The 16,609-nt window shown below is 46.6% G+C and overlaps 1 protein-coding gene across 6 annotated transcripts in view; it reads left to right on the plus strand.

Annotated features, from left to right (window-relative positions):
• The window catches only part of BICDL1 (BICD family like cargo adaptor 1), a 121,078-nt gene that overhangs the window by 99,373 nt on the left and 5,096 nt on the right, over window positions 1–16,609 (plus strand). For 3 of the 6 annotated variants that reach the window (XM_021074227.1, XM_005670702.3, XM_005670703.3), the window contains 5 exons: window positions 6,207–6,386; window positions 6,960–7,178; window positions 8,245–8,388; window positions 11,747–11,877; window positions 15,373–15,493. In XM_021074227.1, coding sequence (XP_020929886.1) covers window positions 6,207–6,386; window positions 6,960–7,178; window positions 8,245–8,388; window positions 11,747–11,877; window positions 15,373–15,493 — 795 coding nt within the window. Of the gene's footprint in view, window positions 1–6,206; window positions 6,387–6,959; window positions 7,179–8,244; window positions 8,389–11,746; window positions 11,878–15,372; window positions 15,494–16,290; window positions 16,400–16,609 lie in introns of all 6 variants that reach the window. The other 3 variants (XM_005670704.3, XM_001928043.4, XR_307437.3) reach the window with 2 other exon arrangements.

Consider the following 16,609-nt stretch of genomic DNA (forward strand, 5'->3'; position numbering starts at 1 on the left):
TTGTCTTTTGTCTTTTGTCGTTTTGTCTTTTGTTGTTGTTGCTATTTCTTGGGCCGCTCCCGCGGCATATGGAGGTTCCCAGGCTAGGGGTTGAATCGGAGCTGTAGCCACCGGCCTATGCCAGAGCCACAGCAACACAGGATCCGAGCCGCGTCTGCAACCTACACCACAGCTCACGGCAACGCCGGATCGTTAACCCACTAAGCAAGGGCAGGGACCGAACCCACAACCTCATGGTTCCTAGTCGGATTCGTTAACCACTGCGCCACGATGGGAACTCCCCAAATTTGTTTTTAAAAGTTTATTGTAGTATGGTTGATTTACAGTATTAATTTCTGCTGTACAGCAAAGTGTTTCACTTATACAAATACATGTTCTTGGGAGCTCCCGTTGTAGTTTGGCAGACTGCGAACCTGACTAGTATCCCTTAGGATTCGGGTTCAGTCCCTGGCCTCGCTCAGTGGGTTAAAGGATCTGGCATTGCCATGAGCTGTGGTGTAGGTGCTAGATGTGGCTTGGATCCCACATGGCTGTGGCTATGGTGTTGACTGGCAGCTGTAGCTCTGATTCAGCTTCTAGCCTAGGAACGTCTATATGCTGCAGGTGCATGTTCTTTCATAATCTTTTCCATTATGGTGTATCACAGGATATTAAATAAGTTCCCTATGTTATACAATAGAACTTTGGTGTTTATCCATTCCTATATATAATAGTTTGCATCTGCTAATTCCAAACTCCCAATCCTCTCCACCCCCTTGGCAACCACAAGTCTATTCTCTATATTTGCAGATCTTTCTCTTTCATAAATATATTGATTTGTGTCATATTTAGATTCCACATATAAGTGATATCATATGGGTTTTTTTCTGATTTATTTTCTTATTAGTATAGTAATCTCTAGGTACACCCGTGTAGCTGCAAATGGCATTCATTTTTTATGGCTGAGTAATATTCCATTGTGTATATGTGCTATATCTTCTTTAAGTATTTCTCTGTTTATGGACATTTAGGTTGTTTCCATGTCTTGGCTATTGTGAATAGTGCTGCTATGAACATAGGGATGCATGTATCTTTGTGAATTATAGTTAGGTCTGGGTATATGCCCAGGAGTGAGATGGATGGATCATATGGCAACTCTATATTTAGTTTTCTAAGGAACCTCCATACTGTTTTCCTTGTGGCTGCACAAGCTTACATTCCCACCAACAGTGTAGGAGGGTTCCTTTTTCTCCACACCCTCTCCAGCATTTGTTATTTGTAGACTTACTGATCATGGCCATTCTGACTGATGTGAGGTGATACTTCACTGTAGTTTTGATTTGCATCTCTCTAATAATTAGTGATGATGAGCATTTTCTCACATGCCTATTGGCCATCTGTACATCTTCTTTGGATAAATGTCTGTTTAGGTCTTCTGCCTTTTGTCTTTTTAGGGCTGCACCCATGGCATATAGAAGGCTATATGTGGGCTAGGGGTCAAATTGAAGCTGCAGCTGTGAGCCTATGCCACAGAAACACAGGATCTGAGCTGCATCTGTGACCTACATCACAGCTCATGGCAACGCCAGATCTTTAACCCACTGAGCAAGGCCAGGGATTGAACCCGCATCCTCATGGATACTAGTCAGGTTCATTACCACTGAGCCACAAAGGGAACTCCTGCCCATTTTACATTTGGATTGTTTGTCTTTTTTGTTATTGACTTTGTATGTGTGAGCTGTCTATATATTTTGGAAATTAAGCCCTTGTCAGTTGCATCATTTCCAAATATTTTCTCCTACCCTATAGGTTGTGTTTTTATTTTGTTTATGGTTTCCTTTGCTGTGCAAAGACTTACAAATTTGATTAGGTCCCATTGGTTTATTTCTGCTTTTATTTCTATTGCCTTGGGAGGGTTAAGTATCTAGTGTTGTCACTGCTGCAGCTCGGGTTCAGTCCTTGGCCCATATGCCATGGGTGTAGCCAAAAAAAGGAGAATACATGCTATGACTTAAATCTGAGAATGTTTTGTCTGTGTTCTCTTCTAGGAGTTTTATGGTATCATGTCTTATATTCTTAAAAAGTTTTTTATCGTAGTTGATATACAATGCTTTGTCAGTTACTTCTGTAGAGTGACCCAATCATTCATATATACATATATATATACACACACATATATACACACACACAAATACACATTCTTTTTCTCATATTATCTTCTATCATGTCCTATCGCAAGTGATTGGGTATAGTTCCCTGTACTATACAGCAGGACAGTATCCATGTCTTATTTAAGTCTTTAACATTTTGTTAATTTCTTAATACCCAGTGAAGGAATGTCCCTTTGAGGCCCACTTACTTGCCCTATTTCAGCCCAGCTGATCAGCTCTCAGATATGTGCAGGGGCTTCAGCCCAGTGAGTGGAGGCTTTCGTCAGTAGACAGCATGGGCCCTGCTCACTGTGGGGACCCAGGAAGCAAGTGACCTGGGTCTATACCTCACTCTGACACTGAGTGTATCCTGTTAGGCAAATCACTTACTATCACGCCATCTCAGTTCCCTCAACGTAAAATGGGGAGAATGCCCCCACTTCTGCCACCTTGAAGGGCATGAGTATTGTAAGCTTGAACTTAGTATAGTCTCCAAACACAAGGCATTTGGTGTTTTCCTTGTACATACATATGAACACATTTAGTGTCATCTTTGTTTTATAAAGGATGGATATTATATTTAATAGACTCTTCCCTGGTCTGGTTTGGTTTTTCTGCATATGTCTATGGATCAGTTTTTGACCAGAGAGGGCAGACCTATCCTTGTCTTTGTTCTCTTGCTGTTATAATTAATTAAGCACCTTTGAGTGTGCAAGAGTAATTGAACTAATGTTGTCCAGTGCCTGAGAACTTGTACTTGTTTGTGCTGAACTTCTCCTGCTGAGATATATGTGGATTGTCTAGAAAATAATTACAAAGCATTTTGTCAATTAATATGCCATTTATAATTGTGCCAAATGCTTCCTAGGCATATCTTTAAAAAAAAAAATCAACCCTAATTTCTTTGTTCTGAGTTTCCTCAAAACCAGGGTTGGAGGAGTTCCCACTGGACCAGGAGGTATTGCTGATCTATGGGAACCATGCAGAATAGGATTGCAAATTCCTTTTTCATTCTCCAAGCAGCCAGGCTCCAAACTCTTCCTAGTTAAGGCATATTCAGGCCACTGGTGCCATTTGCCAACTGTTCTCTGATACTGACCAGCAGAGGGGAGGCTCCCAGGGCACTGAAGGGATTGGCTACAGGCTCTGCAAGGCAGCTTGCTCCATTCATGAGAACCACAGAGCTCTGAATCACTGACTGCTGCCCCTTGGTCTCTGTATCTCTGTGGGAGCCACAGAGCCACTCAGGACGGTCTGGAAAGACAGTACAGTGCTCACTATTTTTAATGAGCAGGGGTGACCCAGAAATGATATGTTATGAAAGGATAAAATAAATATAAATCCAAGGAAGTTCTCCCATCCCTACCCTCAAAGATATATTTTAAAAGGGGATGGGGTGGGCAGTTGACAAATATAAGAGTGGAAAACATTGCTCCTATGCACGTGTGGTATGTGGACATGCACACAGCAGTTAGCAAACAGATTGATTCTGCAGTCAGAGTCTGTTGTAAAAGCAGGTGTAGAGATGAGTGTGTTAGTGAGAGTGTGGCATCTAGCAGCTGTGTTGGTCGCCCCTCTCATTCAGCAGTAATAACCTCAACAGGACTCCATGGAGAAGGGGCCACAAAGGATGCAGAGAGGCGTAAACTAGTGGCAACAAGAGAGAGGAAAGGAGCCCTGGCCTTTAGGTCTTAGGCCTGTATTGCTGTCTCTCCATTACTGGCGTCACTCTCCTTCCCTGAACCACACATGCTGTGTAAGGCCCTTCCCAGGCCTAGGGTCTTATTTGTAAATTGTGAGATAGGACATAAAGTGGAGAGAGACTGCTCTTCCCATGGGTTTGGGAATTCTTGGTATTACTGCCCAGATGTTATTCCAGATCCCACCCCAGCTCCTTTCCAAACAACCCTTTTCCTCTTAATTTTTTTTTCATTAAAATACAACATGCATATATTAAACCATATAGATCTTAAGTGGATAGCCCATTAAAGTTTTATATATACTTGTGGGACCACCACCCAGATCAAGACATAGCCCATTATCAGCACCCACAAATCTTCCTCCTGCCCTCTCCCAGTCAGTACCTGCTGCTTTCTCAAAAGCAAACCTCTGTTTTGACTTACATTTCTTTTATCTCAATGAAGTTTTGGAATTTTTTGTAAGCAGAATCATGCATTATATGTTATTTTATATCTGGCTTTTGCTGAACATCATGTCTAAGAAATTCCTCCATGTCGTGTTGTAAGTAGCATTGTGTTCTCTTTTCACTGCTGTGTAGTATTCCAGCATGTGAATATATCCATTCTATTTTTATTGGCATTTGGATTATTTCCCATTTGGTGTTTTTATGAATAATGCTGCTATAAATGTCTTGTCTGTCTTTCATGCACATTTTCAGTCATTTATGCACCTAAGAGTGAAACAGCTGGATCATAGAATAGATGTGTATTCATTCATTAGTAACTGCCAGTGATCCAAATGGTGGTTCACCTTCCATCCCCACCAGCAGTGAGAGTCCCAGTTATTTTACATCCTCCTCAAAACTTGATGTTACTATTCTGTTTACTTCGTATGCCTGTATGTATGTGTATTCAACTTTTCATTATAGAGAATTTCAGAAAACTCAAAAATAGAATAATACACTGACACCCCCTATACCCCATGGCCCAGCTCTACAAACCATCTGTCCTGCCCTATCTTCGTTGCATCCACTTGCTCCCCTCTCATATTATTTTGAAGTAAATGCCAGAATTTTTTAATTTCATCCATAAATAAAGAATACCTCTAAGTGATAAGAACTTTTAAAAATATAACCACAGGGAGTTCCCATTGTGGCGCAGTGGTTAACGAATCCAACTAGGAACCATGAGGTTGTGGGTTCGATTCCTGGCCTTGCTCAGTGGGTTAAGGATCCGGCATTGCTATGAGCTGTGGTGTAGGTTGCAGACATGGCTGGGATCCTGTGTTGCTGTATCTCTGGTGTAGGCTGGCAGCTACAGCTCCAATTAGACCCCTAGCCTGGGAACCTCCATATGCCGCAGGAGCGGGCCAAGAAATGGCAAAAAGAAACACACACACACACAAAATATATATATATATATATATACATATATATACACACACATATGTATATATACATATATATACACGTATATATACATATATATACACACATATATACATATACATATATATACATATATATACATATACATATATGTATGTATGTATACATATATATGTATACATATATACATATACATATATATATATATATAAACCACAGGACTAGAATCCCTAGAAAATCTAGCAGTATTTCCTTAATATCATCAAATATCTAGTCAGTGTTCAAATTTTTCAATTGTCTTATAAATGTCATAATTGTTTTTCACATTTTTCATTTGAGTCAAGGTACAAATTAAAATTTGCCTACAAGGAGTTCCCGTCGTGGCGCAGTGGTTAACGAATCCGACTAGGAACCATGAGGTTGCGGGTTCGGTCCCTGCCCTTGCTCAGTGGGTTAACGATCCGGCTCCGGCGTTGCCGTGAGCTGTGGTGTAGGTTGCAGACAAGGCTCGGATCCCGCGTTGCTGTGGCTCTGGCGTAGGCCGGTGGCTGCAGCTCCGATTGGACCCCTAGCCTGGGAACCTCCATATGCCGCGGGAGCGGCCCAAGAAACAAGAAATAGCAACAACAACAACAACAACAAAAAAGACAAAAAAAAATAAAAATAAAAAATTAAAAAAATTAAAAAAATAAAATTTGCCTACAAGTTGCAGTTAGTTGGTATGTTTCTTAAGTCCCTTAATCTATAGGTTCCTCCCTGCCTTTTTTTCCCTTGAAATTTATCTGTTTGAAGATTAACAGCTCAGAAGAAACTGAGCTGTTTGTCCTATAGAATTTTCCAAATCTGGTTTTGCTGACTCCATCCCCCCTGGCCTAGTGTATTCCCCCCTCCTTTTATGTTTTTCTATAAATTGGTGGTGGGATCTAGAAGGATGATGGGGTTCAGGGCCAGTTTTCCGGTTTGGGTTGGGTGCAGGCATGCCTCACCACCATTTGCTGTCTCTTTGAAAGCTGCATCAGAGCCAGATGGAGCTCCAGGAGGTGCGGCTCTCTTACCGACAGCTGCAGGTGAAGGTGGAGGAGCTCACCGAGGAGAGGAGTCTGCAGAGCTCTGCCGCCACCAGCGCCTCCCTCCTGTCCGAGATAGAGCAGAGCATGGAGGCCGAAGAGCTGGAGCAGGAGAGAGAGCAGGTGCTGGCCTCCCCATCTCTGCGACAAGTGAGGTGGCCCGGGGCGCCTGGGGGCAGACCTTGGCCTTGGAGAGCCCATCAGCCATCCTTGTCAACCCTGCCTGCTGTTTCAGCTTCAGCCTGACAAAGGCCCATGGCCCACACTTGTGCAAGCTGCTAGGCCTGCTGACTGGAGCTGTCGTGAAGCAGTGCCTCTTAGGAAATGGCTGTTAACTAATCATCAGACTCATGCCTCTTGGTTCTAGAACATTCCTGACCCATCCAATTGACTTCTTTTTATACTACTCATAACCCCTCATTCCCCCAATTGTGCACTGATTTCCACCAAGGTAACTGGCTATATAAGGAAGTGCTTTATGTGCAAATGGGAGGGGTTCAAGGGCATGGAAAGTAAGAACTCAGAACCTGTATAGATAGATGGACTGGACCCAGAATAAGGATCAGAAGTTCTCAGGATGAGAGATTTAAAAAACAGCTTTTCCTATAGATAGTATTTGGGTTCATATACTAGGAGAAGATGGCCAGGTGGCAGTCTTCTCTAGAATCATAACCAGGATAATTCTTTGTGGGACAGCTGAGACTGCAGCTCTGGGAAGCCTACTGCCAGGTTCGCTATCTCTGCTCACACCTCCGCGGGAATGACAGTGCTGACTCTGCCGTCTCCACTGACTCCTCTATGGACGAGTCTTCAGAAACCTCATCTGCCAAAGATGTGCCAGCAGGCAGCCTGCGCACCGCCCTCAGCGAGCTCAAGAGACTGATACAGAGCATTGTGGATGGCATGGAGCCCACGGTAAGAGACCAGGCCGAGTGCTCCTTGCCCTGCAGGACCTGGCCAGTGGAATGTTGAAACCCAGTGCAGAGGGTGAGGTTAACCCTGGAACTGGATCCTTATAAAGTCCGCAAGAATTTTTTCTGAGCCTTTGTCTGAGAGCACTGACCACAGGGGAGCAGGCAGAGGGTCCGAGTATATTGGGATGGGAGGCTCCAGCAGCCCTTCCTGCAGGCTCAGGATGCAGAGAGGCCTTGCTGAATATGGGGCCTTGAGTGCAAGGGCTTTCCTGGGAGGCTTTGAAAGTCGAAATTTGGATCCAGGTAAAAACTGCAGGTTACTTTTCTGTAGCCTGTTGTTTCTGGTGGTGGAGTTAGCTGTGAACAGGCAAACTTAAAAGAGCGGAAGCATGTGCTTAAAGGATAGAAGTTAGTATATCAAGTAGAGACAGTCGACAACCAGGGCCTTCTAGAATTCCAGACCTGGCTCCTCTAGCAGAGGAGAGGAAACATTCCCAGGGGCTTCCTGGGCAGACTGGCCTTTCTTCCAGCTTCATGTCAGGTTTCTGCCCAACTTATTCTCCATTCATACCCCCAGCTCTCAGGCTGTTGCCTCTTCAGGTTTCTTCCTATAGAATAGTTGCATCTTTCTACCCATATTAGGTGAAGTAAGGTGAAAGGGTGGTTGACCTCCTCTGAACAAGCCCTGTTGATTCATGGAATGTTCTGTAGTATGGAGGCCGGGTCATCGTGGGAAAGGGAGCTGTCAGAGCGAGATGTGCTATTGTCTCCACACAGTTTCCCTTCCCTGAAGCCTGAAACAAAAAATAAATGTCTAGTTACTGTTTGCAGATTGAATTGAACAAGAGAATCTCCCTCCTCTAACTCTCTGTTTCTTCCCTCCTCTGCCTCTCCTCTTTTTCTCTCCCTCCCCTTCTCTGCTCCACCTCCCCTACTGTCTTGCTTTTCCCCAATCATCTCTCTGTTTCACTCCCCATCACTCCCCTCCCCTCTCCATCTCTCTTACTGTCTCTCCACTCTCACCATCTCTGGTTGGCGCCCTCTCTCCCTCCCTCTCTCAATGTCAGAGCTCTCGGAGAATTGACGATGTCTCCTTAGAAGAACAGATAAGGCAGACCAGTGAGGATTCGAGAGCCCTAAGGGAACTCATGGAGGGAGAGAGGGGTAAACTGAGGCAGAGCCTAGAAGAGCTGCAGCGGCTCCACAGTCAGGTGAGCACCCATTCCTCAGCCCGGTGCAGGGCCCTGTGAGCTTCCCTTCCACATCTGTGTGAAAAGTGACAGATCCTCAGGGTAGTGACCTCAACCTCTGGTGAACTGGGTATCTTCAAGAGCAGGAGCCGGTCCTCTGCTTTAGTCCAAAGTGAAACTGTCAGGGATAAGAATAGCTGACCCTTCATTTCTTCTGGTGACACACTGCCTTCTACAGAGCCTGAATAATGGGGTGGTTCTGACACTTTTAAAGTGCCACAGCTCCCAGGATGCTTACAAGATGTTTTTTCCAACAGCTTCTGAGCAGGGAAGTTTGCAAACCAAGGAACAGTTGATCTTTGCAGGCCTGTTCTGTCTTTGTAAGTGCCTTCACCTCTATCAACCTGTTGTCCAGCTTTAGAGGCACTTACTGCTGCCCTTACCTTTCCTTTCCTGTTTGATCATGATCTCATCTCTTGAGAACCCTGGAGAAGGACAGTTATATTCTGATCTGAAAAGTATTTAAAGGGCTTAGAAGCAGCCACACCCAGAAAGGAGCTTCTGAAATCTGTCCCAGGACATAAATATAAGCTCTTCCTTTTGACTAGAGTCACATGTGGAGGTTCTGTCCCACTTGTGGGGGACACCAGGCAGGTAGCATTTCAAACCCTGCCCCCACCCGGCCTGCCCCATTCTTTCGTCATCCAAAGCTAGACATCCCTTCCTGCTATAAGAAGAGATTGCTGGAGATTATAGAATAAGCCTTGTTTTCACTTCGGTTAGTATTTCTTAAATTTAAAGGAACTTATAGAAATAAACCCCTGCCTTTTGGGGGTACTACCCATTAGACTTGCTAATGTCTTACCTAGAACAGGCACTCAAATGATTGTCAGCTGTGGATGTATGACTTCAGGATGTTTCCTTTTGATGCTGTTCAGTCTCAGGAACACCCACCTTACTGGGGAAAATGGATTTAGGGGTGACTGTAATCTAAGTCACAGATAGACAAGTCTCATGGGTCCTCATTACAGGTTGTCTGCTGGAAGGGCTGCATGGGGGGAGGTAGGGGGTGGTACTTAACATGCTGAGCCAGGCCCTTGATGTTGTTTATCTCATTTGATCATCAGAACAACTTGATGGTGGGAAATGTTTCTTTTTATTTCTACTTCTTAGGAAACATACATGCAGCTCAGAGAGGGTAAGTCCTTTGTCACTCCTAAGCTGACAGTCTCTGCCTTGACCAGGGTTTCCAAGCCAAAGCAAAAAGTACTTGTGGAGTTTTATCTGGAGTATATTAAGTGTTGGCATTTCCTGCCTAGCATGTAGTATTGTCTGGTGCTGACTCAGCTGACAGAACACCTGGCTGGTCCAAGGCCCTGTCAGGGCTCATGTGGTCTGAGGAGGGCTGGCTGTCTCCACCAGATGCTTTCTGGATCCTCAGTTCTGGTCTGCCAGGCTGCGGAACTTGCTAAGAAATTGGGTGAGGCCAGGCTTCTCACCTGTTGACTCGGCCACTTCAGAGTTCACTGCACCTGCATGCCCTGGCCTGTGCAGGTGCCCAGCCTGTTCTTCCCTAAAGCTTCTCATCCTGTTCACTGGAGCTGTCCCCACAGTGAGAGCACAGAACACCAGGTCCTGACATTCCCTACCAGGCAACCTAAGAGTATTAAATCCATCACCTGTAGCAACAACAGATTATTCCCTCCCCCGCCTCCACTTTTTTTATTTTTTATTTTTTTTGGCCACACCCTACAGTGTACAGAAGTTCCGGGGCCAGGGATCAAACCCAAGCCCCAGCAGTGACAACACCAAGTCCTTAGCCACTAGGCCATCAGGGATTCCCCATATCCCTCTTTGTGATTGGTTGTCCTCTGATTTGCTCCTGAGTGGCTGCTGTCCAAGGACCTGGCAGCTCTGCTATCTCAGCCTGGGGCGTCTGAAGTACCTCCAGGGAAGCCTGATCTTCAGCCTTAATCCTGGGCCTTTGCTTAGCTTCATTGTCTGAAGGTGATTAGACCTGGGCCCTGAAGAACAGAGGAGTGTACAGAAAGGTGATGTCTGTCCTTGTGGGACAGAATACTTGTATGGATGGATCCTCCCTTGGAAAAATGTCAGAGTATGTGTAATATTTAACAAGAGGGCAGGGCCAGGCATCCTGACTCCAGTCTGATCCTATTGACTGTGAGAAGAAGGGCCCCCACCCTTCCATTCATTTAACAAATACTTACTAAAAGCTCTACCAGGCAGGGTTTCTGATTTAAACAACTGAAACTCTCACTCTGCTTAACTTAAGCGGAAGGGGATGTATTAGAATTAAATCTGAAAACATATAGAATCAATAGGAAGGCTGAAGAACCATAACAGGAAAGAGCAATAGGAAATGGGACAACAAAACCCCCTGCTGTCCATGTAATAATTTTCCACTGGCCAGTGGCTCCAGAGTTGCAGCCCCAAGTAGGGGCTTGTGACTGGCAAGTCTGGGTCATACACCATGTACCTGGGAAAGGATGTCTCTTCTTTTGGCTTCCTTAGAGGGTGGGCATGCCCTGTGTCCCACCAAGGCTCATGCAACTAGGGATACCCCAGATAGGAAGGGATTTTTGGATGGAGACCAGCCCCCAAACAATAGCCATCCACTGTACAAGCATTTTTGGATTAAGCATTGTATGTAGTCAGGCTGAGACACACAAGTGGACAGGACATGCTTCCCGCCACGGCAGAGCTCAAGGTGTACAAGGGGTTACTGTACAGTGGGTGGAATATGCTGTGGTCACCAAGGGAAGTCTAGAAGGGGCACCTTGGCACCAGAGTTTGACTCCCATTGAATGGCTGTGGTGGCATGACCATCATCACTGAGGCATGGATAACAGAAAAGGTGACAGGCTTGAAGTAAGAGGTAATGACATCATTTTTCTATCTAAATTCTGTGTGGCTTTGACCTGGGGAACAAAAAGGAAGAAGAAAGAAGAGCCAGGCTGTGTCAAGTACTGTCACACAGATGGGAGCCAGGTGCCAGACTTTGGGAATCATCCAGGACCCTGGTGTTCCACGTTGAGTGGAACATGGCTGGAACAAAACTTGAGTCCCAACCCTCCCCCTCCAAAATGTGTGTCAGAGCCCTGATGCACAGGTGGCCTTCACTCATGAGGTCCCCGGGAGTGCCTCCAGGTGAAGAAGGTACAAAGAGAATCTGGCCGCAGGGTGGTAGTCTAGGACTGAACTCCCCCTGGCCACTGAGCTCCAGCCTGGCACCTGGCCTCCTCCCTCCAGGAGAGAGGGCCCTCCTCTGGAGCAGGGGCAGTGGGAAGCCACCAGCCTGCCCCTCACCCAGGCCAGCAGCAGTGTCATCCTCACTTTTATCCCCTCCGTCTCCCATTAGGTGACACTGCTGAGTGTGGAGATGACTGCACTGAAGGAGGAGAGAGACCGACTCAGAGTGACATCTGAGGACAAGGAACCAAAGGAGCAGCTTCAGAAGGCCATCAGGGACCGGGACGAGGCCATTGCAAAGTGAGTGGGCATGGCTTGTTTAATTGCAAGTAAGATGAGTATGTGCTCAGTTTGTTGGGTTTCTTTGTTTTTCTTTTTAGGCCTGCCCCCACGGCATATGAAAGTTCCCAGGCTTGGGGTCAAATTGGAGCTCAGCTGCCAGCCTACACCACAGCAACATGGGATCCAAGCTGTGTCTGCAACCTACACCACAGCTCACGGCAACACCGGATCCCCGACCCGAGTGAGGCCAAGGATTGAGCCCACATCCGCATGGATATTAGTTGGATTCGTTTCTGTTGCGCCACGACGGGAACTCCTTATTTGCCTTTTTTTAAAAGTAATATAAAAGTAATATGACACATTTTAATTTCTGATTTTAAAATTCTCCACACATCCCCCCTTCTTACTTCTGTATACATTTGTCCCCTCCCTTCCATCATCATTTCCATCATCTCCATTTTGCAGTTTTACCTTTGAGTCCCCTTTTCTATCTGGTTAGAATCTCATTTCAGGTTGTCTCTAAATTTCCAGTTCATTTTGGAATTATCCTGAGTGAGGCTCACAACCTGTGTATCTTTGCCATTCCTGGTGGATTTAGTTAGTACGTACTTGAATAGCAGTGTGGTATTTTGGAGTGAGACTTGTGCTTTTATGAATAAAAAAGGGTGAAATTGCCTCAAACGATTAGGGAATAAAATGGTAAAATTAGGGTGCTAATTATGGAAGCCCAGTGGGAATAAGAAGCAGAATAAGTTAAAAGTACAGACTGGTACCTTCTCTCAGATAGACAAGCAGAAAAGAGCTGACAGTCAAGTTCTGGCCATACTCTGTCATCACCATGGGCGGCGGTGGGAGATACACCCAGAGAAAGTACCAGGGTGCAGGAGAGCAGAAGAAACAAGTTGCCCAGACCCCCTCCCTTAAAATAAGTGCACCTAGCTCTGACACCTTGGTCTCTGAGGAATTCACCAAATCTCCATGAAACATTGAAGTCCATGCCATTGCCGCTTGTCAAAGGAGGCCCAGTTAACCTCCTGAAGTCTGACTGCGCAGATTTGAAGATTAGATTCTTCACCCTGAGTAAGGAGAATTCTAGAGTGAGGCCCCTGCCTTCCAGGGCCCTATAAAGCAGGGCTGGCCCTTAGGGTATTAGATCACTCCAGAATAGTACTTTTTCTGTCCCTTGGAAATAATGGAGTCACTGCTTTCATTAAAATAAGGAATTCGGGAGTTCAATGTCGTGGTGCAGCGGAAACGAATCCAACTAGGAACCATGAGGTTGCAGGTTCAATCCCTGGCTTCACTCAGTGGGTTAAGGCTCTGGCATTGCCATGAGCTGTGGTGTAAGTCACAGAGGCAGCTCAGATCCCACATTGCTGTGGCTGTGGTGAGGCCCAGCAGCTGTAGCTCCAATTAGACCTCTAGGCTGGGAACCTCCATATGCCGCAAGTGCGGCCCTAAAAAGCAAAAAAAAAAAAAAAGGAATTTCTCCAGCCCTTGGAAATACGCCTTTTAAAAACTGATCAATGTATTAATCAGGGCCTTGTACGGCTTTGCTTTCCTTGTCTAAGGTTTCTCATGAATAACAAGCATTAAGATTCCCTAGTGAAGCAAATGTCCCCAAGGGTGCTGTCCAAGGCCGGGACACCTAGGTTGACAAAGTAGACCCAGCTCTGGGGGCTTTCAGGAGAGGAAGGGACCCCCTCCATGCCCAGCAGGCTGCAGCTGGACCTCTGCCCCTCCACCCCGCGGCATTAGTCAGCACATTCCAGCATCTCTAGGCTGCTCCTTGCGCCACCTGCCGGGAGACGCCTGTAAGCTCTAGAGGCTGCAGCCGCCATGGGCACCAGAAGTTTGCTCTGACGTTCTAGTTGACCGGTTGGGCGTCCGTGGCAACCGGCGCCAAGGAAGGAGTTCCACTGTTCATGGTCAGCCAATAGCAGCGGGCATGACGGAAGCAGCCTGAGGCAGCTGAGACGCCGGCGCTCATTGGACAGGCTCGGCTCCTGTCCCTGGTAGCCGCAGTGCGCGCGCTTAGGGACCCGCGTGGGGTGAGCTCTCTGAAGTGATTCCTCTAGGAAGGTCGTTCTGGAGTCCTGGGGTGTCCGGGGAGGTGACTGACTGCTCGGTGGATTTGAGACCAGAGAGGAATTGCTGGCCCGAGCGCTTTACCCCAACTGTTCTGGCTTCGTTTAACTTGGTGCTGGGCAGCCTCTGCAGGTGGGTTAGCTGACCTTGGGCCATGCACATTAGTCGCTGGCTCTGTGCACCGAAGACAGTTTTGTTAGTTTTGCTCTTTTGAGTGTGAAAGGTAATGGTTGATGAAGACGGGCTAAATAATGGTCATTTGGGCAGCTAGGCAACCAGTGCCACTTCATAGAAGCTGTCCAGCTAGGCTCCGCCCCCCCTCCCCCATTGGCTTTTGCATTGAACAGCCATGGTTTAAGAATGGGAAGACAAAATAAAATGTAGAACTTATCAAAATGTGAAAATACAAAATGCAAAAATGTGGGAGTAGTTACCCATCAATGATCATTATGCAAAGATAACCAAGTAGACATTTTTGTGTACTATTTTTTTTTTTTTTGGTCTTTTGTCTTTTTTGTTGTTGTTATTGTTGCTATTTCTTGGGCCGCTCCCGCGGCATATGGAGGTTCCCAGGCTAGGGGTTGAACCAGAGCTGTAGCCACCGTCCTACGCCAGAGCCACAGCAACGCGGGATCCGAGCCGCGTCTGCAACCTACACCACAGCTCACGGCAACGCCGGATCGTTAACCCACTGAGCAAGGGCAGGGACCAAACCCGCAACCTCATGGTTCCTAGTCGGATTCGTTAACCACTGCGCCACGACGGGAACTCCTATTTTTATTTTATAAAGCTAATATCATGTGATACCTTGTCTTTTGGTGCTTTTTTTCCAAAATTCAGCATACATCATGAGTATTTCCCCACTGTCAGTAAATATTTACCATCGTTGTTATTGGTGGCTGTGTTCCATCATATTATTTACCACTGGTCCCCTCATTGTTGGCCATTATGATCAGCTAGGCTGTGATGATCACCACTGTGTGGCTACCTCTGCACATATCCTTAAAGGCGGATTGCTGGTGAAAAGGAGGGCACCAGGAGGTTAAGGTACCCAGCTTCCATGGGGATTGGCATTTAGGGGAAAGGATTAAGAACTCGTTAGTGCTCTTGAGGCCTTTGATCTCTAGGTTCCAGTCCTAATTTAAGTATCATCCTCTTTTAACCTCTTTAACCACTTCTTCATCTTTGAAATGAGGATAAATAATCTCTTCAGCTGCAGGTTAGTTATGAAAATTTGATTAAATATATATGAAAGCATGTTGTAAAACTTTCCAACCCTCTACAAGTAACATCATAGTTACTATTGTTTTTGAGTTTGGGGTCAGAGGCTATTTCCTCAGCCTGTGGACTGCAGGTGTCCCAGGCAAAGAACCTGATGCCTCTGGCACAAGATGTCCACACTCAACTGAGCTTGTCTGTTTTCAGGAAGAATGCTGTGGAGGTGGAACTCGCCAAGTGCAAAATGGATGTGATGTCTCTGAACAGCCAGCTGCTGGATGCTATTCAACAGAAACTGAACCTCTCACAGCAGCTTGAGGCTTGGCAGGTAAGGGAGAGTGAAGGAACAAGCACTTGTTACTGGAGGGTCCCATGCGTTGGGTGAGCAGTAGCCCCGGTCTTCACCTGAAGAAATTCAGGGCTCTTGGTTCCCCAGTCCTTGGGGAAGAATGCCTGAAGGAAGACGCTATAGAGAGTGAGGAACCCCAGGCTGACCTCCAGGCTTGGAACAGGGGCCTCCTTCAGCTAGTCTTCTTGGCTTTGTTTAAATTAGCTAGAATAGTTAGAAACAGCTGTTAACTGAAGGGCCATGGAAGCCCAATGTGACTGACTGAAAATTCACAACTGAATGTAGTTCAGCCACCCATGGGTTACTAACAGCGGCTGCCCTTCCCAGCTTCCTTTTTCCAAAGAGTGCTGCCCTGGCGCAGGTCTGGGGAAAGTGAGTCAGTGCATCCATCTCTGGGACCACCGTTGTCAGAGTTCAGTCAGCCTGCCCGGTCCCAGGCCCTGCATGACTCCCTCGGTGGGCCAGGGCCATCCTTGCTTTTTGTTAATGAGGTTATGGTAGTACAATTTCAGGGTGTGGTGTCGCCATTCATGATTCTCCCTAAGAAATCCTAACCAGACAGATGAAAAGTCACCTGTGGCTTTCCCAGGCAAACCCTGTGTGGAAAGCAGGTTAGAGGTGATCGTTCCTCCAGGGACTCTGCTGGGCTGGCCTCCCCAGGAGTGCTGGCGTCCCCCACCCCAGAGAGCTACTCCCTGGCTCTCTGACTCCCGCCTGCAGCCAGAAGGCGGTTTCCTGGCTCACCGCCCCTCTTTTCTCTTCTCTCTTGGCTACAGTTTGCTTCCTCAGGGCTTTTTACTATCTGGCTCCTTTGGTTTCTGATCTAGTGGCCTTTCTCAGTTCCCGTATCAACAGCTTTAGTTGTACACCCCTCCTGCCTTTGAGGTGAGATTGAGCCTTCATCCTACCCACCCTCTCCCCCACCATCATCACAGTCCTGCCCCTGCCACCTCCCTCGTGGGCCACTGTGTTGTGTGTGTTTGTCAGCACCAGTATCATCTCCTCGTAGTGTGCCAGGCCATGCAGCCCTGGCCTCCCTTCTTCCTCCACCATCATGTCCAGTGAGCACGGTGGCACGTGGCCTGGTACTGACAG

This window comes from Sus scrofa, chromosome 14 (genome assembly GCF_000003025.6).
Source record: "Sus scrofa isolate TJ Tabasco breed Duroc chromosome 14, Sscrofa11.1, whole genome shotgun sequence".
Taxonomy (NCBI): domain Eukaryota; kingdom Metazoa; phylum Chordata; class Mammalia; order Artiodactyla; family Suidae; genus Sus; species Sus scrofa.